The 25430-nt window shown below is 34.5% G+C and overlaps 1 protein-coding gene across 1 annotated transcript in view; it reads left to right on the top strand.

The window, feature by feature from the left end:
• Positions 1 to 25430, top strand: part of FCHO2 (FCH and mu domain containing endocytic adaptor 2) — a 115158-nt gene that overhangs the window by 52337 nt on the left and 37391 nt on the right. The window contains exons 9-16 of the mRNA XM_082620477.1: positions 7867 to 7911; positions 9614 to 9686; positions 12776 to 12800; positions 19785 to 19845; positions 20132 to 20304; positions 21753 to 21764; positions 22098 to 22122; positions 24116 to 24158. Of these exons, the coding sequence (XP_082476603.1) occupies positions 7867 to 7911; positions 9614 to 9686; positions 12776 to 12800; positions 19785 to 19845; positions 20132 to 20304; positions 21753 to 21764; positions 22098 to 22122; positions 24116 to 24158 (457 nt within the window). The remainder of the gene's footprint in view (positions 1 to 7866; positions 7912 to 9613; positions 9687 to 12775; positions 12801 to 19784; positions 19846 to 20131; positions 20305 to 21752; positions 21765 to 22097; positions 22123 to 24115; positions 24159 to 25430) is intronic.

Below are 25430 nucleotides of genomic sequence, written 5' to 3'. Positions count from 1 at the left end.
TTTTAATTCAGAGAAGTAGAAACCCTTTCGTAGAAAGCAAAATTAAAAATAGCCAAGAAGACCAAAGACGCACAAACCACACCAGATATTTTGTGATTACTTGGTTTTTCTATTTGATAGCAAGTGGGGATGACTAGAGAAAGAGAAAAGAAGAATGGATGATGATTAGTGAAGAGGATAAGGTAGATTAGCACAAATAGGAGAGTAAAAGAGGAGAACTCCCAAAGAAAAGAACACAGAGAAGCTTCACTTTATGAAGGAGTACACCTTCACCTGTTGTGTCCTAACCACCTAGGACAGAGGCATAGGACTCTGCCCTGTGGGACGCATATGCCTCCTGATAGCGATTATCTTTTAGAGCAGGAGTCTGCAGACTGTGGCCACTGAGCCACATTGAGCTTTCCCTCTTTTTTGAGGCCTACAGCAAAGAATGATTGGCCGGGGTTGGGGGGGGGGTGCGGCGGGGACGGGACAGTATTTTGTGATACATAAAATGGTAAAATTCAGATATCAGTGTCCATGAAAGTTTTTTTGAACACAGTCACACTTGTTTATGTACTGTCTGTGACTGCTTTCACACTACAACAGCAGAGGTCACTAGTGACAGACTTGATGACCTACAATGTCTAAAATATTTACCATCTTGACTTTTTACAGAAGACCTTTGCCTAACTCTTTGTTAGGGAATGTACTTCTTGTGTAGTATAGTAGCAGGTATGTCATAATACATTAGAATTGTGTAGCTCATAACAATATGTAATCTTTTTTCAAAAGTTGATTCTGCTGTTCTTCTTGGATTCAGAAATCATTTAATCTGATATCCTGCACTAACTACATCTGCAGTTGTGTCACAGCACAGTAACTGATCATCATAATAAGAATCCTAAATTGTGAAGTAAAGATTAAACTGTTTTGAGCAGGCTTTAAGGAAAGCTTAGTTCTTAAGGAAAGCTTAGTTCATTAATTTGAAGTATAAACACTGACAAAAAAATAGAAGTAAAAAAGTAAGCTGATTACAGTTTTTACATATGCATAAGAATTAGGACAGAGTTTTAGTTTTTTGCAGTATGTAAAAGAAGTTAAATCAATCTGAACTTAAAAGGAAGTTTATGGGAAAGAAACTGAGGTATGCCAAGGATTCAAAATCAGGGATATAGCCAGGCTGCAGAAGGAAACCCAAACCAGTAGGAAGACTAGGTATCATTTTTCCTTTATTGAGTCTCTGCATTTTACTGCTTTATTTTTTTTCTTTGCAGAATAGCTTTCTTTGCTTCTCCAGGTACATGATGTAAGGTGATCTCCTAGTAATTTCTAGGTATTTTCACTTGTTCCTTAATTGTAGCCACGGCTCAGAATTAACCCAGGTTTTTATCCCTTTTCTAGACCAGAAAGAATCTGGTCTAGGTATTCTTGGATTGGGGTAACCTTCTTTCTAGTCCAGTCAGTTCTGACTAGATCGTGGCTTCTGTACCACTCGTGAAGAAGGGGGAAGTTCCCAGAGAAAAGAGATTATAGTGAGCAGAGTATAAGCCTTAAAGGTTTCATCAGGATCACAGAAAGTGAAAACATGACTCAGTCTGGGGTTATGGAGGCAGTGTCAGATTTTGGATGTAGGAGGAGATTATATTTCACTGCCAGGATGCTGTGTTTGGAGAACTAGATGAAAATTTAGAAGGTTTTACAGTGACTGAAATTCCATGGTTAAAAACCCATTCCTTTGATTTAAGACCATGGTTCCTAAGTTTGCCTCATCACTGCTTCTCAAGCCTTGGGTACCTGTGAGAATCATTCGTTGAAAATATTTTCCCTTTCCTTTTTTTTTCTTTTTTTTTTTTGATATTTATATTATTTTATTTTATTTTATTTTATTAGTTTCTGCTTTATAACAAAGTGAATCAGTCATACATATACATCTGTTCCCACATCCCTTCCCTCATGCATCTCCCTCCCTCCCACCCTCCCCATCCCACCCCTCCAGGCGCTGACAAAGCACCGAGCTGATCTCCCTGTGCTATGCGGCTGCTTCCCACTATCTATCTACCTTACGTTTGGTAGTGTATATATGTCCATGCCACTCTTTCGCTTTGTCACAGCTTACCCTTCCCCATCCCCATATCCTCAGGTCCATTCTCAAGTAGGTCTGTGTCTTTATTCCCGTTTTACCCCTAGGTTCTTCATGACATTTTTTTTTTTAAATTCCGTATATGTGTGTTAGCATACGGTATTTGTCTTTCTCTTTCTGACTTACTTCACTCTGTATGACAGACTCTAGGTCTATCCACCTCATTACAAATAGCTCAGTTTCGTTTCTTTTTATGGCTGAGTAATATTCCATTGTATATATGTGCCACATCTTCTTTATCCATTCATCCGCTGATGGACACTTAGGTTGTTTCCAGCTCCGGGCTATTGTGAATAGAGCTGCAATGAACATTTTGGTACATGTCTCTTTTTGAATTATGGTTTTCTCAGAGTATATGCCTAGTAGTGGGATTGCTGGGTCATATGGTAGTTCTATTTGTAGTTTTTTAAGGAACCTCCATACTGTTCTCCATAGCGGCTGTACCAATTCACATTCCCACCAGCAGTGCAAGAGTGTTCCCTTTTCTCCACACCCTCTCCAGCATTTATTGTTTCTAGATTTCTTGATGATGGCCATTCTGACTGGTGTGAGATGATATCTCATTGTAGTTTTGATTTGCATTTCTCTAATGATTAATGATGTTGAGCATTCTTTCATGTGTTTGTTGGCAGTCTGTATATCTTCTTTGGAGAAATGCCTATTTAAGTCTTCTGCCCATTTTTGGATTGGGTTGTTTGTTTTTTTGCTATTGAGCTGCATGAGCTGCTTATAAATTTTGGAGATTAATCCTTTGTCAGTTGCTTCATTTGCAAATATTTTCTCCCATTCTGAGGGTTGTCTTTTGGTCTTGTTTATGGTTTCCTTTGCTGTGCAAAAGCTTTGAAGTTTCATTAGGTCCCATTTGTTTATCTGTGTTTTTATTTCCATTTCTCTAGGAGGTGGGTCCAAAAGGATCTTGCTGTGATTTATGTCATAGAGTGTTCTACCTATGTTTTTTCCCTTTCCTTTTAATTTCTCTTTTTTAGAGAAATTAAAAGGAAAGGGAATTCCCTGGTGGCGCAGTGGTTAAGAATCCTCCTGCCAAAGCAGGGGACATGGGTTCGAGCCCTGGTCTGGGAAGATCCCACATGCCACGGAGCAACTAAGCCTGTGTGCCACAACTACTGAGCCTGCGCTCTAGAGCCCATGAGCCACAACTGCTGAGGCCGTGTGCCACAACTACTGAAGCCCGTGTGCCTAGAGCCCGTGCTCCGCAACAAGTGAAGCCACCGCAGTGAGAAGCCCGCGCACCGCAACGAAGAGTAGCCCCCGCTTACAGCAACTAGAGAAAGCCCACGCACAGCAATGAAGACCCAACACAGCCAATATAATAAATAAATAAATAAATATTTAAAATGCTTTATAAAAAAATAATAATAAAAATTAAAAAACGAACAGCCAGTGCACTATCCCAGAAATTTTGATGTCATTAGTGTAGGGTGGATCCTTGGTATCACTATATTTTAAAACTCTGATTCTAACATGCAGCCATTGTTGAGAACCTGCAGCATTACATCACTGGATGCTTGTTATAAATGTAGACTCTCAAGCCCTACCCCAGACCTACTGAAATAGAAGCTGCACTTCAGTGAGATCCCTAGGCAGTTTGTATGTGCAGTAAAATTGGAAAAGCACTGTCTAGACTTACTGAATATCTGGCAGTGGACCCAGGGAATCCCTAGGACTGTAGTTCTCGAAGTGTGATCCTAGGACCATCCGCATCACCTGGGAGTTTGTTTAAAATGCAAATTCCTGAGCACCAACCTAGACCTTCTGTATAGGACACTCTGCAGGTGGGGCCCAACAATTCATGGTTTAACAAGCCCTCCTGGTGTTTCTGATACAGGAAGCATTGCTCTAGAAGATTCAGCTAGGACTTGGGATTTGGAACCACTGGATTGAGGAAATTGTTGTTACAAGCCCGCTATTAAAATAAATACTCCTGAAATGAAGTAGCATTGATGTTGCAGCTTACTTTCAAATGATTTAACAAGTGAAGGAAAAAAAAAATACTACATGTATGAGTATGTGTAGAGGGAGAAAGAGAAAGCAAATATAACAAAAGGTATTATTATCACCCCCCATATCATTCATAAAAATGATAAGACCTAGGTTCAAAAGGGTAAGTAACTAGTCCAAGGTAATCAGCTAAAAAGCAAGTGGCAAAACCAGGACTTGAGCTTCCGTGCCCTTTGCACACCACCACAAGTTAGACTTTGATGTTCTTTTTTGTGTTAGCTTGCCCGGTTCATCATCCCAGGTACCTAGCAATGTGCCTGTGTTGTGCTCCATAGGCCCAGGAGCAAGCTTGAAAATGTCACTGACTCTCATTGTTTGAGTCACCCTCCCCCCACCCTCTTTCTCTTTGTCCCTTCCTCTCTCCCCCCCCTCCCCCATTATCATCACTTTTTGTTAGACTTTGGGATCTGGCCATGTTTGTATGTTTTACTTTGGCTTTTAATTAGAACCGGTGTTCTGTGGTTTTAGTTAGGTATATGCAGAAATATACTTGATTTGGGTAGCTCAGACTTCTTATTTGAGTTCTGAGGCCAGTTTATAGCTAGACAAAGTTGCAGATTTTATTGATGACCTGAGATTTGGAATTGATTCCAAAACAATGGAAACTATTAATTAAATATTTAACATTTTTTAATACTCTACCTCATTCCACAAAATACATGTAGTGATTAAAGATTACTGTTAAATAAATTCTTTCCTTCTGTAACATTTCTTAAAAGTTTTGATCCAAATTAGGTTTGGATGAATTGTTTAGGTTATTGACTTTCTCTTTTTCTTTTGCTAGCAATATTTTATTCCTACATATGATTAAAGCATCATATGTAAGAATTGTCTTGCTTTGGATCGTTGCCCTCTTTGAGGTCTGCTTTTAATTTCTTCTGCTTCTAATTGAACTCATCATGGCTTTTTTTGTTGTTGTTGTTTTGCGGTACGCGGGCCTCTCACTGCCATGGCCTCTCCCGCCGCAGAGCACAGGCTCCGGATGCGCAGGCTCAGCGGCCATGGCTCACGGGCCCAGCTGCTCCGCGGCATGTGGGATCTTCCCGGACTGGGGCACGAACCCGTGTCCCCCGCATCAGCAGGTGGACCCTCAACCACTGCGCCACCAGGGAAGCCCTACATTTTTAGATAATGTATAAAAGAGCATCAGGAGACAGAGCCAAAATGGTCTTATTTGCTTTTGTACAAACTAAATTGCCCTTGCAGCCCAGCATAAAATCTAAGCACTAAGAGCACTTATTTATTTTGACAACAGGATTAATTGAGCCTAAAACAGTTGAAATTCCAGTGGTAGCAAACTGTTCTTTCTGACTCTCACTCTGGCTTTGGTACTGTCAAAAAAGTAACTTGTCTTACGATTAAATAGCAGAATGATGGGCAGTGGACTGCATTTGGGGGAGATGGTGAATAAACTTTCTACTTGTGAAACAGTTCAGAAGTGACATGCTACAAGGGGGGTCAGAATGTGCATTGATATCCAGCTGAGCTGTCAACTGGCACTGAGCCAGGCACGCAAAGCTTTGCCATGTGAAGCAGCATGTGGAGTGTATGCCATTTGAAAAACAAAATCTTTTTCATGCATGATTTAATGGTTTTTTTAAGAGTATATATTTAGTTTTATATTATTCTAGAAACTTAGTGTTTCTGTTTTTAATAGAAAAGCTTATGTGTGGATGGAACTCAGTTAAAATTTTTTAATATATATTTTACAATTTGAAAGGATTTGGCATCTTATATTTCAAAAATGTCATTTTGAATAGCTTATGTTTATTTTTATTTATTTATTTTTTTTTTTTTTTTTGCGGTACGCGGGCCTCTCACTGTTGCGGCCTCTCCCATTGCGGAGCACAGGCTCCGGACGCGCAGGCTCAGCGGCTATGGCTCACAGGCCCAGCCGCTCCGCAGCATGTGGGATCTTCCCGAACCAGGGCACGAACCCGTGTCCCCTGCATCTGCAGGCGGACTCTCAACCACTGCGCCACCAGGGAAGCCCTGAATAGCTTATTTTTATTGGATATTTTTCTATTTCAAATGGATTTTAAGAGGATGTTTTTAAAAGATAAAGAGAACAGTGATCAAGATATCTGGTATAGGAGAGATGTTTTGTGAAGAAAAAATGTAGAATTTTGTTTGAAGGGACTGATGTTTATAGAATTAATGGATGCCTTTACTATTTTCATATATATGATGACATCCAAAGATCTTCATATATACTATATATTTTTTTGATGGGTAAGGTTATAGTCTCTCAAGCTTTATTAGTAAGTGATAAAACGAATAACACATAATAAGCTGTTGGTAATTTAGGTAGAAATTTTTCATTCTTAATCATTCTTACACCAAGCAAAAAGTTGCTGTTTATCGGATGCACATACTACTAAAATTCTTTATCTTTATTGATCTTTCAGTTCTCATCTCTTTGTAAACTGTTAATATAGGCCTTTAAAGGATTCTAAGAACAAGCTCATTACCCTTTCATTTAATGAATTCTTAGCTTGCAGATTTACAGAGTGGACTTGAAGTCCTTGAAATTTTAATTGGCTGTTTTCTGACTCTAAGAATTATTTGGATGGAAGTAGTGAGTTTTTTTTTTTTTTTTTAGTCATATGATATATGTCATAAGAATGCCCCAGTAGGGAAGGTATTGCCACTTAATTGATTAAGACCTTGTTTATCAACTCACATTTATGACTGTTTTATTCTGTTTATCACTAAATGTTAATCTACTCTTTTTCAATAAAAACTGGAACTGAGGAAGTAAATCTTTGATTTGGGGGTAAGAAGCAGGACATTTTAGCCAATACTTTAAATGCTCCTACTTATAGAGAAATTTTTCATGTTCATTAGTGGTTTTCTTTCATAATGGAATGATCAATGAGAACTCTGATCATGAATTTGCACATAGTTATAGTTAAGCTTAACATCTCAGAAGGACCAGTAGTGAAATCCTCTATTATCCACTGTTTGGTGGTTTTTTTTTTAAATAAATTTATTTATTTATTATTTTTGGCTGCACTGGGTCTTCGTTGCTGTGCGCAGATTTTCTCTAGTTGTGGCGAGCGGGGGCTACTCTTTGTTGCTGTGAACGGTCTTCTCATCGCGGTGGCTTCTCTTGCTGCGGAGCACAGGCTCTAGGCACGCAGGCTTCAGTAGTTTTGGCTCGTGGGCTCTAGAGCGCAGGCGCAGTAGTTGTGGCGCACGGGCTTAGTTGCTCCGCAGCACGTGGGATCTTCCCGGACCAGGGCTCAAACCCGTGTCCCCTGCGTTGGCAGGTGGATTCTTAACCACTGCACCACCAGGGAAGTCCCTATTATCCACTCGTTACTTCAGGCTCTATTTTAAAATTCCTTGATGTAGCAGGTTGTACCAGCTACCATTAATAAGGCAGGGCTAAAGTGACCATTTAGTGGAACATAAATTTTTAGTCTGATATTTATTGAAAACAGAAACTACATGTTAAATCTCTGTGTCTCCAGTTCTGTGGTATCATATATAAAGGGTTGTCAGTAAATTGTGTTCATGATATAGGCTAGTCTCAGTTTCTTTCAGTGTTAGGCTTATTCGACTTTTAAGTTATTGCTGATATTTTAATTAACACTATCAGGTAACACTGGAACACGTTTCAGAACAATTAAAAAGATGTAGTGGGATCTGATGTGATTGTTTTCTACCAGCTTTTTTTTTTTTTTTTTTACCAGTACTTGTTCATGTTTTTTTCTTTTTAGGCCTTATTGAATTTGAAGAATGTGACCCTGCTAGTGCAGTTGAAGGTAAGTTGACTAGTTGTAGTGTGTGACAGCTAGCTAATAGCTTCTGTTTACTGACGAGAGGGGCTGCTCCCCATTGGTGTTAGCATGTCTATGGAGTGATGTAAAAAATGTGAATGTGGTTTGAAGGCCTGCGGATATTAACGTTTACTTAATAAAAATAGGTTTGCCCAAAGGAATATTAGTGTGTTAGAATATAGAGTTTTTAAAAGATTAAAGATAACATGTATTTGTTTTCAGATATACATTGAGATTGTTTTCTCCACTGATATCCATCTTTAAACATTCTAAGGTCATAAATATGAAACTCATCACTACATATTGATGTATACTGCTTATTCTACAATGGGTAACATTTCAGTAATTACTAAGGTTATGTATTAATGCTCATGTTACTGTCATTCAAAATAGGTGATGATTTGACTTGGAGAAAGGATCCACAACCCTTCCTATTTAAATTGATGTTTTTCATAGTATGAAACCCAAGAGATGTCTGCAATTTTTGTCATGTTTTATAATCTCACTTTGTGAGCTGCTAGAAGTAATTTGAAAGCAGTCTTCTATTTTTTTTCCAAGACCTGTGTGAGAATATGGAGAAATGGTTTGCTGTTGTGTGTAAGGTTATTAACTGAGCAGTCAATGAGCTCTGGGGCCTAGACTTTTTATAGTTACCATCTGTTTGACTAAGAGCAGTACTTATTTAAGTTCTCTGTACTTAAACTTTAAAAGTTCTTCAGAAGTTTAAAAGAATTTTTAAAGTTCTTTAAAAATGTTTATAATAAATAATACCTACTCTGTGAGAATAAATATGTATTTATTTTTAAAATATTATAACACGCTATGCAAATAAATGGTTCAGGGAGTTAGTTTTGCATGAAAGCAAGTACATTATTCTAAGACACCTGGATAATAATCCTGGCTGTAGTGTTAACTAGTTGTATAACACTGAGTTAAAAAAACAAAAATAATACTCTGAGTTTCCTCATCTATAAGGTGAGAAGTTAGCTTAGGTGTACTCTAGTTCTCAAAGAGTTAAGTAGCTAAGCTTTAAGTGCTGAATTCTGTTAACGATTGATAGCATGACTGACATTTAAAAAACAATTTGTCACGCAAGAAGAAGAGGAAGAACTGCCATATTTGGCAAAATAGAGATGGTATTTGTTCCTCATTTATGGTTGGATCCATTTATAACATTATTTGTATTAGAGATAATATATGGACAAAAGAATGCCATATTATAAGTTTCCCATGTCGTACTGTTAATGGATCTGTTGTCAACTTTTCATTTAAAACAACACATTTATATTTTGTGACCCTTTATACTGGGAACATGATTTGACCTGCATTTATAACAAAATCTAATACAGTGAATAATGTACTTTCTTTGAAGTCTTAAGATATCTGCAAATGCTTATTTTGCCTGAGGTGATTTAGGGGAAGAGAGAATTTCACTGATCAAATGAATGTTCTATGTATAACCTTTTGGTGAATAAAATGCTATATTATATCAACATAAGAAAAATTTAAACAGACTATGACTGATTTAAATATTAGGGTTTAGCAGTTGATACTTTCATTTCTTTAATCCAAATTTAGTATCAACAGTTATGAGCAAATTGTGTGTCAAGATACAAGATGCATTCATAAGTTTAATATATTTATCAGGAACAGTTATGTTTCTCTAACAATATACATTTATTTTAAGGTATAAGACCAAGGAAAAGAAAGACTTTCGGTTTACCAGGAATAATTAAAAAGGAAAAGGATGCAGAGTCTGTGTAAGTATATTAAATATTGTCAAAACCCTTTCTATGCTTATAAATAATTAAGAATAAGACTATTGTTATGAATTTGAAAAGAAAAAAATTATTTTGGAAATAACCCAAAGCACATATGGCTAAGATGTGAAAAACACAAACTTTTCTAAGAACATTTGCCAGCTCCTCTAGTTTTAGTTAAAAGTGTTAACTTTTCTTATTATTTTAAAATTTCAGGATGAACGCTTTAGCGTTTTGAAATTGAAACTTTAAAGATATTCTTATTTTATAAAGTGATACATGCATATTTTAAAAAATCAAACAAAAGTACAGACAGAACTAAAAATTGTTCTAAGTCTTAATAACCTAAGAAAAATGCCATGGTCAGCAATTTGATGAAAATCTTTCAAGACAACTCTAACCATATAGTAAATTAGTGATATATGTGTACATAAATGGAAAATGTTAAATGGGGGAGAAAAAAGTCCTAACATATTTTAAACATTTATACTAATTCATCATTTTTAGATGGAAGATGGAGTATAAATGTCATTTACCTTTTTTAAAAAATAAATTGGTATACAAAGAAATATAATTAGCATATAAGAAATTAAACTAGTATTAGCTAAGTCAAGTTTTCTGCCTTGGCTATCATTAGAACTACCTGAGAAATTAAATATATCTATGCCAGACCCTGCTTCAGACCCATTAAATCAGATTCTTGGGGCATGAGGCCCCAGCATAGTTTTTGTTTTGTTCTAAGCAGCCTGTGTGATTCTTAATATACACCTGGGGTTGAGAATCACTGAACTCTGATTAACTGGAGACAAATTGGAAATAAAGGAACTTTTCTTTGCTTAATTATTCAACCCATTTAGACTGAAGAGACACTAATCAGAAGTCTTGAGTGATTTGTTGACCCAGTAACATTGACTGAAAATTTGTTTCAAATCCCTACTTCTCTATCATAATCATCAGAACTCTCATGAGGTTTAATATTTTGATGGCCATTCATATTTTCAATATAAGAGAACAATTTGTGCTTTGGGTGGTCTTGCCTCCTCCCTGGTTATACGCTTATCATCTGAGTTTCTTGGAGTTTCTGCCATTCTGAATGTCTGTTTCTTTCCTCCTCCCTATTTGTATTGATACTTGGTTTAACAAATTAAGACTATTTGCAAAGTGATTTATGCCTATAGCTACTGTCTCTTCTGCAGATGTCTTTTTTGAGCATTGTGAAGGGAGGTATTTTGCTAAGGGAATGGAACCTAATCTCTTTTATAACATTGGAAATTGAAGTCTGAACAATTGATTTGTAAGTAAATTTTTAAAATGTAGCCAGTTTATCTGTTAGTGGCTACATTATAAAGAGTTAAGATGTTTTTATAATTGATGGTTTTCACAGCTGTTCATTTAGGGAGCTTATAATATTTTTGTATATTCCATGTTTTTAAAATAGTTTTTCATGATCAGTAATTTCCCAGTATGATCATTAGGGCACTTGGATATTGGAATATTTTAACCAATAAGAATACTAGGTCAGAAAACTAATGCCTAAATCACTGCATCATTATTGCCTTCTTTCAACACTCCCTGGCAGGAAAAATGTTAGAGTTCACTTTGCTTGAAATGTCCCAGGCTCTTGCCATGCTTCTTCTCATAGCCTGAAGGTTTTTGAAATGCCAGCAGTTGTGGACAAGGGGTCCTGCTCAGAGCTTGGTCTTCTTGGGGCTTCATCTGCAGGTCTCATACTGCGCACTGTGAAGGCAAACAGATGAGTGCTTTACCACAAAGACTGGAGAGTTCTGGCTTAAAGCCAGAGAATAAATGGTTTGGAACTCTTATACTTACTTTTATATTTAAACTTTATCTTTTTAAAAAAGAAGAAAGAAATGTTCAAACATCTTAATTGATTTGATTCTGTACAGGGATTGAATATTATTACAGTAGCTTTTCTGGATCATTTCCTCAGAGTATGCATAGGTTTTTTGATATAATATTCCTTATAAGGAAGCTCTTTTTCAAAATTTGCAATTTTAAGTAGATATAAAGACATGTGGGGTTTGCATTTACCCTGGTGCTCCCATTTGAATTAAGGGCAGAATAGTCATCTCCCTCTTTTTTCATTTTTTCAGTCTATTCCATCCTATATTTAACAAAGTTCTTTAATTTATAGATTTCCCTGGTTTGTGCTTAGTCTTTGGATTGATACAGATTACCTGTTTATCTTATATATTAATTTAGTATTTTTTATTTTGTTCATTTGGCTCTTAAGGTGTACCTAATATGTGTTTTCAGACTGTTATTAAAGTGGCAGAATCTGATACTATATGCAATAACTGTCTCAAGCCAAAGAGTATACCTAATCCAATGCCTTTTAAATATGCTCTCTCATTTTTGTTTGTGAACTTGTTTTAGAATGTATACATATATATTCTTCTAAGCTTGTTCCTCATGGCTTCAATGCCTTTAATTTTATATATCTAGTGCTTTATTTGGTTAGTTCAGAAGGTTGGTCTTCTTTATGTTTTAGTTTTACATTTAAAATAATAGTTTTCAATAGATTATGTCCAAATTTATATTTGCTTATCAGTTAAATGATAAAATATCAGTGCTCAACTGCATATTACATTAGACTAGAAACTATTCCAGCTGGAAGTCTAGCTACTCACCTAACATATTTGGAAAAAAGTGGTTTCACTTCTATATATACTAGCTTATGGAGAGTACCTCAAAGGAAATACGTTAAAAATTTTTTTTAACTTTCTCTACCTGAAGGATTAAAAGCCACTAGAAATCGTTGTAGGACTGACAGCTTCCTTGACATGACACGTGTATATTCATGGAAAAGAACTATTTTTGAAAGTAGTTTTACAGATATTTATAAGCTGTTTTATTTTGTCTTGCAGTATCAGTATAGGGGAATGTCTTTGTTTGAATTTTTAAATCATTTGGTATATTTTAATATTCATGATTTGATTTCTCTAAATATTTTTATAGAGTTTAAGTGAAAGTTATGTTTAAATACCAAGGCAGACACTTTCGATATAGTATACTTATCACGTAGTTCTAATAGTTGAATATGTCTGATATTTTGTTTGTTTTAATAGGGAATGCCCTGATGCAGATTCACTTGTAAGTAGATTTTACTTTGGTATAAACAATTTAGCTATTTTCATTAGGAAATACCCAGCATATTTGGGTTGAGTTTGTTTACAAATGTTTCCAAGAAACATACTAACCATGTTATTAGAAATTCCCTATTAAAATTATTTTACAAATGTATTTTTGGCTTTACATTGCCAGATGCTTTCCTATTAAATAGAAGGTATTTCTAACTACTTTTGAAAAGTGGACATTTTACTTTTAAAATTGGAGTGGAGCCATTGCTTTTTCTTGGGAAATATGTCAGATTTCAAACCTGCCTACTTTATTTTAAAATGTGCTCTTACTAATTGATTCTTAGATCTATTAAAATACTACTGTAACTGTTCATGTGTTTAAGGTTTGTTTAGGGGTCTGTCATTTTAGAAAAAGTAGCAACAACCATGGTTAGTACTTTTCTGTGCTTTTTATTTTGTTTTAAAGAAAGTTTGTTTATATTTCTTGTTTAAATATATTTCTTCATATATAATTAAAGAAGACATCAAATGGAGCTCCCTGTGGTTACAGTGGGAGAGTAGATTTACCAAATGATGGAAGTAGTGTGTAGACAGATAGGTTTTACAGATTGGTCATTAAACACTGATCATGTTGGTAAGTGTAGTAGAGTCAGGCTGTCTCTTCTATTGTTCTTGCTTGTGTAACTGTTGTTTCTTTTGGCTCCAAAACATTATGGTCTTTTACAGCATATTGGTGTACCAAAATAAAGAACTACATATTTTGTAAAACATTATGTTTTATGTTAATTAAGATAAAACTAGTATTTCTTTCATATTTCAGCTTTAAAGTAAGAAAATTACTATTCATTAATAAATTTATAGTGAAAATAAGGAAATAGACTTCTGATGAGTTCTAGGCTTAAAATCATCAGTGTTTTTGTAGTTGTAACGTTTACCTTACCACTTGCATGTTTTGATACCCTCGGTTTACTAATTAATGAAAAAGTCAGCAGATGTGTTTGGCATTTACTTTAGTGTTCATCATGCATTTTATTTCTGAATTATTTATAGCATTTGATTGCAACATTGAATAAAAATTTTAATACTTCATGTTTTATATGCACTCCTTTAAATAAAATACTTAAAATTTTCTGTTAATTGATACTGTTCTATAATGATCAATATTAAACAGTTTTGAACTTCAGCCAGTATTTATCTGGAACTAGAAAAGGACTTTTAAAGAGGACATGAAATTCTACTGCTATATAAGAAATGATTGATAAATTTGACTGTATAGAAATGAAAAACTTACAGAATTAGAAAAAATACAGCATAGAAGGAGTTGAATCACTAAAGATAGTTGGGCAGAGTGTATTTGCAAGATGTTTAACAAGGGGCTAATTATTTTCCTTTGTAAAGTTTTGATACAAATTAGTTTAAAAGGTAAGCAAGCGTCCCAGTAGGAAAAGGGCATTAGGACAAAAACAGGCAATTTTCATAAGAAGAAATAAAAGGTTGTAGTGAATAATCATAAATGTTGTTCAAAATAGTAGCCTAATTCTGATGCAGATTAGAATGAAATTACTATATTCACCTATCATATTGGCAAAAGTTTTGATACACTCATACTGTTGGTAGGAATGTAAGTTGGTATAATCTGTCTTGTGGATAGTTGGCAGTATCTCCCAAACAAGAAATGTATATTCTTTTTGATTCTGCAATCCTGCTGCTAGGGCTTTACTGTTACTGCTATATTCACAAACTTTATGTGTGTGTGTGTATGCTTGACCAAGATATATGCTTATATAGAGGGGGAGAGAGAAAAGGTGGATAGGGATAGATGTTCATTTCAACATTGTCTATGTTAGCAAAAAATTGGAAACACTAAAGCATCCATTAAAATGGGAATTGGTTAAATTATTAAACATTCACTTGATGAAGAAATAGTCAGATGTTATAGATCTAGGTTGTTCATGTCTGTTGAAATGGGAAGAACTTACTAAATAAAAGCAAGTGTGATCTTTTAATTAGTTGTTTTTTAAGATAAATGTGTGTCTTATATGTGTTCTCTTTTTTTAAAAGAATGAGTTACAAGACACTGAATTGTGGTTACCTTTGAGGAGAAGGATTACAGTGGTGGTCCACAGGGAAAGGAGGCTTTCATTTTTTGTTGTTTCCTTTTATTTATGGCCTGTTTATGGCTAGTCTTACTATTACTTAAACATCAACAGGCTACTTTGGTAGGGAAATTATCCATCATTTTCTGTTCCTTTTTTAAAAGGTCTATGTATGTAATTTAAAAAAATTTATTTTGAGTGACTACATCTTTTGAAAGTTGACCAAGGAAGTGTAAATCGCTCTCTTAGTTTTAACCAATTTCCTCTCTCCAAACTGAGATTGAGAAACATACCACTGGTTTGCAAGCTCTATCCCAATATTTTGTTAAAGTTACTACCACCACTATCCACCAAAACTGCCTTTAAGATTGTTGGCTGAAGTTACTTGCTCTTTTCTTCTTCTTGTACTGCTTTTGACTTAATGCTTTGCTCCAGCAGTATGGGGCCCTAATATAGAAACCATGGATTGAATGGACAAAGATGTAAACAGGTAATGTGTAAGTTTTTATTAATATCATGAATAGTTCTAGCGTTGAAAACCTGGTACAGTGAGAATCATTGCCCTTTTTTTTAAACACACACAACAAAAAAGCGTTTTATTTTGAAATAATTGTCAATTTACAGAACATTGCAGAGATAGTACAGAGCAGTCCCGTATACCTTTCATCTTGTTTCTCTTGATGGTAACATCTTGCAAAACTTTAGTACTGTATTGTACTAAAACTTTAGTACTGTATTGTAACTAGAATACTGATACTCATACAGTCAAAATAGAACATTTCCATTAACCAAGGATCTTTTTTTTTTTCCTTTCACCTATTTAACCCTCTCCCAGTGCTCAAATCCCTGGAAGTCACTGATCTGTTTATCACCTCTATATTTTTGCCCTTTCCAGAATGTCATATGAATGGGATCATACAGGATATAGTCTTTTCAGACTGGATTCCTTTAGCAAGAATATTAAATATGCATTTAAGATTTATTCATATTGTTGCATGACTTGATTGTTCATTCCTTTTTTTATCACTGAAGAGTATCCCATTGTATAGATGTATCATAGTTTACTTATCCATTCACTTATTGAAGGATGTTGGTTGCTTCTTCTTTTAGGTGATTATGAATAAAGCAGCTTAATAACATCTGTGTGCAGGTTTTTGTGCGAAAATAAGTTTTCAGATCAACTGGGTAAATACCTAGGACTGTGATTGCTGGAAGGATCTTTCATTTTGATTGCTCCTTTTCAATTTTGTTCTGTCCCCCCCCCCCCACACACACCTCTGGCAACCACTAATCTTTTCTCGATTTCTATATATTTGTCATTTCAGGAATGTTATTTAAGTGGAATCATACTGTATGTAACCTTTTGAGATTGGCTTTTTTCGCTCAGCACCCTTTTCTAGAGATTATTCCAGGTTGTTGCATCCATGAATAGTTCATTCCTTTTTATTGCTGAATAGTATTCCATGATGTAGGTATACCAAAGTTTGTTCACCTATTGTGGGATGTTTAGTTGTTTCCAATTTTTGGCTGTTAGAAATAAGTTACTTTGAACAGTTGTGTACAGGTTTTTGTGTGGGCATAATGTCACTCTCAACACTGGTCACTTTCTTTCTGAAGTCTGTTTTATCTAATAGTAAGGTAGTCACTGTCTTTTTTGTTTTTTAAATTAATGTTTGCATGGTGTATTTTTTCTATCATTTTCCTTTCAACCTACCTATGTTTTTATGTTTGAAATGAGTTTCTCATGGGTAGCATATGGCCAGGTTATGTTTTTTTAATTCATTCTGCCAATCTGTCTTTTGTTATACATAGACCATTTATATTTAATGTAATTATTGACATGTTGGGGTTTGTCTGCCATTTAATTTTTTGTTCTCTATTTGTTCGTCTTTCTCTTTCCGTCTCAGAATATTGTTTTATTTTTCCTGCCTTTCTGTGGGTTATTTGAACCTTTTTTAGAATTTGATTTATTTATAGGTTTTTTTTTGTTATTTTGATATAACTTGATATAACTTTGTATATCTTTTTAGATAGTCGCTGTGGGTCATTCTCCAGTAACTTCAGATAGTTGTTTGTTTATTTTGACCAGAGTTTATAGATGTAATCTGCAGGAGGTTGATTCAAAAGCAGTTTATTTGGTCTTACAGAAAGCAGCTCAGTATTATTTTAAATTAGTACATCATATAGTATAGTGTACTGTAAACAAATTTAAAAATAGTGTCAGTAGCAGATCCCAGATAGAATCTCTAGGAGAGGGACTTCCCTAGAGGTCCAGTGGTTAAGACACCATGCTTCCACTGCACGGGGCATGGGTTCGATCCCTGGTCAGGGAACTAATATCCTGCATGCTGCTCAGCGTGGCCAAAATAAAAAGAACCTCTAGGAGATTAAATATCTGGTATGTTCTAGGGTACCAGGAATAGGAAGAAAGTATTTTGAAAAAAACTTTTTTTATTCTGATTTCTAATGGTTTATTTTATTTTATAATTAATTAATTAATTAATTTTTGTCTGCATTGGGTCTTCGTTGCTGTGCGCAGGCTTTCTCTAGTTGTGGTGAGCAGGGGCTACTCTTTGTTGCGGTGCGAGGGCTTCTCACTGAGGTGGCTTCTCTTGTTGTGCAGCACGGGCTCTAGGAGCATGGGCTCAGTAGTTGTGGCACGTGGGCTCAGTAGTTGTGGCTCACGGGCTCTAGAGCACAGGCTCAGTAGTTGTGGCACACGGGCTAGGTTGCTCCGCAGCATGTGGGCTCTTCCCAGACCAGGGCTCAAACCCGTGTCCCCAGCATTGGCAGGCAGATACTTAAGCACTGCACCACCAGGGAAGTCCCCAGTTTCTTTATTTTTTAAGTATTTTAAAGTGTTCTTTGCATATTAGTAAGCAGCATATAGAACTCAAAGAAAGTGCTCTACTTCTAGGGTCATAACTACATCACTTGTCATCTTTTTATCTATGGAATCTGCTCTTTACCCTATATTAGATATTTCACTTCTAAACTTTAACCCAGTCTATTAACTCACTGCTAGCTACGTTAGACTGTTTATTCAGCTTGGAAACTGTAACTATATAAACCTTGTGCTGTGCCTGTCAGGTTAGCAATCCTTCATATTTCTCTTGCTGAGCTTTAGCAAGTGATTGTAGGAAGAATGGGAAACTCTACCAGTAGAATGATACCAGCTGCCCAGTTATATCCAACTGGTACACCCTGGCATTTCTTGGCAGTTCTTTTTTTCCCCCATTAAAAAAAAGTTTTTATTTAGAAATATATTGTAACCTACAAACAAATACAAGAATAAAATAGTATAAAGGATACTTGTATACCTTTCACTTTTTACTACATTTGCTTTAACAGCAATCTCCCTACATATGTGTGTGTGTTTATGTGTGTATATTTTTTTCTGATCCATTTGAGCATAAATTTTTTATTCTCTTACTTAACCACAAAAGCATTTTTAGAGAAGTGTCCCTTCTGTATCCCTTCTGCTCCACCACCCTTCCTTCTTAGGTATCCAGCTTTATTGTGTTCTGATTTATCTTTGCAGTGTTTTTTTGTTTTTTAATTTTTTTCATAAAGATAGCAGATATCTATATGGTTTTTAAATTTCCCCTTCTTTCTTACTTAAAAGGTAGTATACTATATATGTTCTTTTGTACTTGGCTTTTTTCAGTTAGCAGTATTTCCTGGAAGTCACTCCATATCAGTTCATGGAAACTTTTCTCATTTTTTTCTTTAAATAGCTGCATAGTACTTCACTTTGTTTATGCACCATAGTTTATTCAGCTATGCTTGGACATTTAGTACTTTCCAATAATTTTGAGTTACAAATAATCTCTGGTGAATAACCTTGTTGAATATGTATTTTTTAATTCTTGGGGGTATATCTTCAGAGTAAATTCCAGGAATTTACTGGGTAGAAGGGTAAACACGTAAATTTTTTGTTAGATATTGCTAAATTTCTCTCTGTAGGAATTGTACTATTTTGTATGTATGCCAACAAAGTATAAGAGTACATTTCCTCACAGCTTTGCCAACAGAGTTTATTTTTTAACTTGAGTGTTTGCCAGTCTCATGGAAAAGAGGTGGTATTTTAGTGTAAATTTTCTTGGCAGTCTTTTTTTTGTTTTTTTTGTTCTCCCTATATATGTATATTTTTAATTTTATTTATTTATTTTTGGCTGTGTTGGGTCTTTGTTCCTGCATGTGGGCTTTCTCTAGTTGCGGCAAGCAGGGCTACCCTTTCTCACTGCGGTGGCTTCTCTTGCTGCGGAGCACAGGCTCTAGGCGTGTGGGCTTCAGTAGTTGCAGCATGTGGGCTCAGTAGTTGTGGCATGCAGGCTCTAGAGCGCAGGCTTAATAGTTATGGCGCACGAGCTTAGTTGCTCCACAGCATGTGGGATCTTCCAGGACCAGGGCTTGAACCTATGTCCCCTGCATTGGCAGGCGGATTCTTAACCATTGCATCACCAGGGAAGTCCCTGTTCTATATTTTTGATATGTATTTCCATTTACTTAAGCTGTCAGTCCCCTGATTTTACCACCTCTCTTCCATGGATGCATACAATCTTTTGCTTTTATTTCTTCACTTTGAAGATTTGGGTGAAAATTTGGTTATTCACAAAACTGCTGGCATGCCTAGCCAAACACCTATTCTCTTCCTTTCAGTGTTTATCCTGTTTGTTTTGCAGTGCTTTTCTCTTTCAGACGTCTGAAGCGTGGAGTGTCATTTGAAGCTAATTATCTAAAAACACATAATTTCCCAGTCTTAATAATTTTGTAAATCTGTGATATTTGATAAATGATAAAGCTCCTCGGTAATAGTTAAGGCTGTTTTGCTAACCTTTAATGTTTTTGCAGTTGGAGGCATTGTTACAGTAAAGTTTTTCTTTTTCTTTTCCCCATAGAACATTCCTGATGTGGATGAAGAAGGCTATAGTATAAAACCAGAAGCAAATCAGAATGATATCCTTTCATCATCTGGATATTCTTATGGATTATGTTGGCATATATAAGTAGACAGTTAAAACAAAATAATCTATTATTTAATACAGACTCTTCAAATTTTTAATTAATTGTAATAAAATGTGCCTCTATGATCTTTATTTGACATGCTGTGAATAAAAGTTAGTAGTTACATTTCTGATAAAGTCCATCTTATCTCAGTTTTTTTGTTCCTTTTTATAAATGTGTGAAAAACTGGTTGTGCATTAAGATAATTTAAAAACTCAATTCTTTAACTGATACTCACATACCAAAGAGAACCATTTCTACTCATCTAGTGATTCTGATTCTGAAGATGAAGAACCAAAGAAGTATCGGATAGAAATCAAACCTATGCATCCGAATAACTCACATCACACAATGGCTTCCTTGGATGAATTAAAAGTATCTATAGGAAATATAACGCTCTCCCCAGCAATATCTGTAAGTAAGAAAATAAGCAAGTTTGCACTCATTATACAGAAGCTTTTGGGGTTGGTTTTTTGGTTTTTTTTAAGCTCATCTACCTGCATCTGATTAGTTTTAGGACTAACGAAAATTAAAACATCACATAGTAAATAGTTAAGCATGTTGGATGAGGAAATATTTATAATTTTTTCAGCTTTATTGAGGTATACAGTTTATAATTTTTATACAGGCAAATGAACTTTTGAGTTTGGTTTAGTTTTGCTTTCTTTTGAATGTATTTTAAACAAAAATGTGGAAAATGCACTATTTCTGCCATTTGATGTATTTTATAAATAGTGCTATATGTCTCAGGCAGAGTTTTGTGAACTACAGTATTAACCTTTTCCTCATCTAATATTAAAGTTTTTCATCCATTTTTTTTGGTGAACTTTATGTAAAAGGAATTCCATAAAAATCAATTTCAAATGAAATTAAATTATATCTTTGCTTTTTTTTCTTCTGTCGCTGTAATTAATGGTTGTTTTTCCATACTTTTCATACAGGAAAAGGCAAATAAGAATTCTTAGTGATAGTGGTTAATTCCTCAATTCTGAGATACTAAACTTGATAGCTTTTGAGGGAGAAAAAAAATCACCGTAATCTTTCTATCGATGTCATACTCTTAAATTTAGAAATGTTAAATTATGGGAAAAAAGCATGTCTTAGAATGTCAGTTTAGTTTATCTGCACATACTTATTGTAGCTGATGGAGAATAAAAGTTCTCACCATTTTGTATTTTATTTAATTACATTAATTACATTATTTATTTAATTACATATTTTAAGTAGACTTTATATATTTGTTTAGAAAAAGTGTTTTTCTCCCAGTCATACACTTCTAGAATTTGAGAACTTTTTTCCACCAAATTTCTGAAGTGAGGTTTTATTCTACCCTTACTGTTTAACATTAATGCCAACATTAAATTATGGTTTATATTTGAAGTAGGAAGTTGTGAAGCCATTAAACATTTTTGTGTAAGAGCATAACTAATTTTAAATATATATATAAATAAATAAAAGCCTAGAGGATATATATATATCAAAATGTTAAGCATCTGTCTTTGGGTAGTAAGGTAATTGATGCTCTGTGCTCTTTTCTATTTTTTTAAAAAAAGTAAACGTGTTACCTTCATACTCAGAAAATAAATAATAATCAGAAAATTTTTAATTGTTAATATTTAAAAAGAGGGGTCTTGAGAGTATATTTTATTGCCCAGTTTGCTTATCTAGCTTAAGTTGTTATTCCCTTCAACATTGTATGTGTTTTAAGGTATATAGATTTTATCAGTACACATGATTAAGAAGAGAATAGACAGATTATTAGAGCAAGGAAATATATTTTAAATTCTAAAGCAAATACTATGTTTTTCTTTTTCCTTTTTTATAAACACTATGTTTTTCTTTTTCCTTCCATGTACTACTAGAGACACAGCCCAGTAAGTGCAAGATTTTATATTTTTACCTATTGACTTAAAAAGAAAGTGTATATTTGAACGTTGATTTTCAAAATATTTGTGTTTTTAAATTAGCAAGTCATAGTATGTTGCTGAAGATACTTGTATTTTAAAGCATTTTATTGAATGATTTAAAGGTACACGTGTTATTTTTTGACTACAAAAAAGTTTTTTCTGTAAATACAGTTTATAATTGAGCAGGTGTATTAAAAACAACTTAAAATTATGTTCCCAGTATTAACATTTTATCAAATATTTTATTACTGCATTACATTATTTGTTTAATGGTACTTAGTTTTTGCATTTCTATTTTAGGTGCAGATGAATCGGAATTCATCTAGTAAGTTTGACATTTAAGTTGGCTATTTAAGTCTATTAAAATTTATCAGGGAATTTGCTAAGCTTGTAGCCTAACATATGTAGTTGTAGAAATGGTCCTTTTTCATCATGAGCCATAATTACAGATTAGAAGGATACTTGTTTTGCAACAGAAGGCAACTTATCTATACAATTTCTTTTAGTTTTGTGATATGCTTTAAACTTGAATACGTGGCTACAACGTTTTTCAGAAATCAACAAAGCCAAAGAGCACCTTCTGTATAAGCATATAAAACTGTTTAACTAGCATAACTCATCCTCATGAGCCAGAAGGCACTTTAAAAAAAAAATTTATTTATTTGGCTGCGCCAGGTCTTAGTTGCGGCATGCAGTGTCTTCGTTGTGTTGTGCGGGATCTTTAGTTGTGGCATACAAACCCTTAGTTGCGGCATGTGGGATATAGTTCCCTGACCAGGGATTGACCCCGGGCCCCCCACATTGGGAGCACAGAGTCTTAGCCACTGGACCACCAGAGAAGTCCCCAGAAAGATGAGTTTTAGCTTGATCTATTTTTAAGTCGTATCACAATTGCAACTTCTAACATAAGATTTTTAGTACAGTAACTCAAATTACACTAAAAATGTTTTGGGGGTGTTAACACCATTTGCAGAATCATGTATTAAACATAACAAGAGTTGTGGGGAAAATAGAGTTGAGGCAGCCCACACAAAAGCTATGCAATATTGTGAACACGGTGCTTAATAAAAACCATGACATCAATTGTAATTAAAAATTCTAGCACAATTTAAAAGACCTATTAAATTCATAATAAATACCAAACTAAAAGTAGGCTTTTACTTTCAAAACATAAATGGTAAGTAGCTTGATGATAAGGGGATGTGAGGAAAATGAGTATAAAAGGGGGCTACTGAGTTATCAAGATGAGGGCAGGGCTTCCCTGGTGGCGCAGTGGTTGAGAGTCCGCCTGCCGATGCAGGGGACACGGGTTCGTGCCCTGGTCCAGGAAGATCCCACATGCTGTGGAGTGGCTGGGCCCGTGAGCCATGGCCACTGAGCCTGCGCGTCCGGAGTCTGTGCTCCGCAACGGGAGAGGCCACAACAGTGAGAGGCCCGCGTACCATTTAAAAAAAAAAAAAAAAAAAAAGATGAGGACAAAATGCAAAAAGATGACAAACACCACAGTAAGCACCATGAGGCAAAACAAACAGCTGAAATGAGCCAAATGGGAGAATGTGGTATGAATGGGCATTATGTACACTGTTGTATTACTCATAGTTTGCTGTAATTACCCGTGTTGATGTATTTTGCATTCATCAGCTATTGCTTGGTGATGCAAAACATTAAGGTGCAATGAAAATTGCTTACGAACCAGCAGGACTTCTGTACTACTGATGCTGTTCCTCCATGTACCAATTGCTTATGAAATGATTCATGTTATAAATGCAGAAGGTAGCAAAATAGACTACCTTATAAAGAGACTATTGTTTTATAAGAATTTTATTTTTCAAAATAGGGTGTTCTTCAAGAATTAATAATAACTACTTTTGGTCAATAAAATAATCATTAATAATATCATCAGAACTTGAAAAATGCTTTCATGGTTCATCAGTTAAAATTCTTGAGTTATTACATACATTATTTAAATACATAAGTATTTAAACATTTGTTCTGATTTTTAAAGTTGTAGCCCTTTTTTTTATGAACAGCAGTTTAATGAATAGTTGACTATTCATTAGTTTAGTTGACTTAAGTTGTTTCTTATCAAAGATATTAGAAGAAATGAATATTTAGCAGAAATTCAGCTATTATTTTTATATTTTTAAGCATGGTAGAAAACCTGTTAAAGGCTTATTTTCCTTTTCTTCATAATTGTTTATATATGTTATTAATGCCAGAATTTCAAAATTGATGTATGTGTAGTAGTTCTCTTTACATTAAAATATTTTATTACTCAGATTTTTAATTTTTTCATAATATTTCAACTTTTTAATTAGGTGAAGAGTTAACAAAATCAAAGCCATCTGCTGCATCCAATGAGTAAGTTCCACGTTAAAAAATTTTTTTAAATAGACTTTATTTTTTAGAGAAATTTAAGTTCACAGCAAAACTGAGTGGAAGGTATGGAGATTTTTACATATACATTTTGCCTCTACATATGCCAAACCTTCCCCACAATCAGAATCCTCCACCAGAGTAGCACATTTGCTACACTGACACATCATTGTCACCCAAAGTCCATGGTTTACATTAGGATTAACTCCTAATTGTTGTTGTATATCCTATGAGTTTTGACAAACAGATATTGATATGTGTTCACCATTATAGTATCATACAGAATAATTTCACTGCCCTAAAAATCCTGTGTCCTCCACCTATTTATTATTCCCTCCCCACTACATTTAAATTTTAAGTATCCTTCATTTTATTATCTCTGTAGTTTTAATTCCAGTAGACTGTTTTTAATCATCCTGTTTCCTAAGCTGTGAAACGTCATATAGAGTTTTTAGAAGTTTTAAATTATTTTCTCATTTGACAGTATTTCTTTCTATGATAATTTGTAAAAAATCCATTCAACTGTATTTGGCCTTGGTGTCCTCACTGCTTCTAAATAAATGATAGTATCCCAAATTCATACATGTCTATATTTCAACTAGTTATTCACGTAGAAATTCTCTCACTGTTTTCCTTCAATTTTGTCTGTGACCTTGTAAAATAGACTGTATACTTTATGAACCTCAAAATGAAGAAGTGTCTCAATTAAGTTGAAAAAGGAGAGGTCTAGAAGACATGTTGCCAGTTCTTCTTAAAAAGAGAAAAATATTTTAAGCCAGTGTTGCATGGGTCCTTTTTCACTTCTGTATTTATCAACAAGAATACCTTCTTTTAATGTTTTTTGTATGAGTAAAAGTAGGCTTAACTAAATGAATAGTTTAAAATGGAAAGTTTCAAAGCTAAGCACTAATTGAGCAGAGGGGAGGTATTCATTTGATTTATCATTTTTAGAGATAAGCTTAGTGTTTTAAGACTTTGTTTTTAGGAATCATTTATACAGTTGTGATTCTATACTTTATCATAAGTGTGCTTCCATGTGGGTGCATGTTGAGATACTAGATATGTGCTTATAGGTAATTGTAATATTTTCATTATAGTGGGCCTGTTTTCTAGGATTTCTAAAAAATATTTTAAATAATGGTAGTTTGATACATTAGATTATTTTTAAATGGGGATTTTCTTTTTTTATACCATAAATATATACAATTTTTATTTGTCAAACATACCTCAATAAAGTTGGGGAAATTAATTTGAAAA

This window comes from Mesoplodon mirus, assembly GCF_964341445.2.
Source record: "Mesoplodon mirus genome assembly, chromosome: 5".
NCBI lineage: Eukaryota > Metazoa > Chordata > Mammalia > Artiodactyla > Ziphiidae > Mesoplodon > Mesoplodon mirus.
The sequence above is the reverse complement of the archived record's forward strand: the minus strand, read 5'-3'. Positions and strand labels throughout refer to the sequence as shown.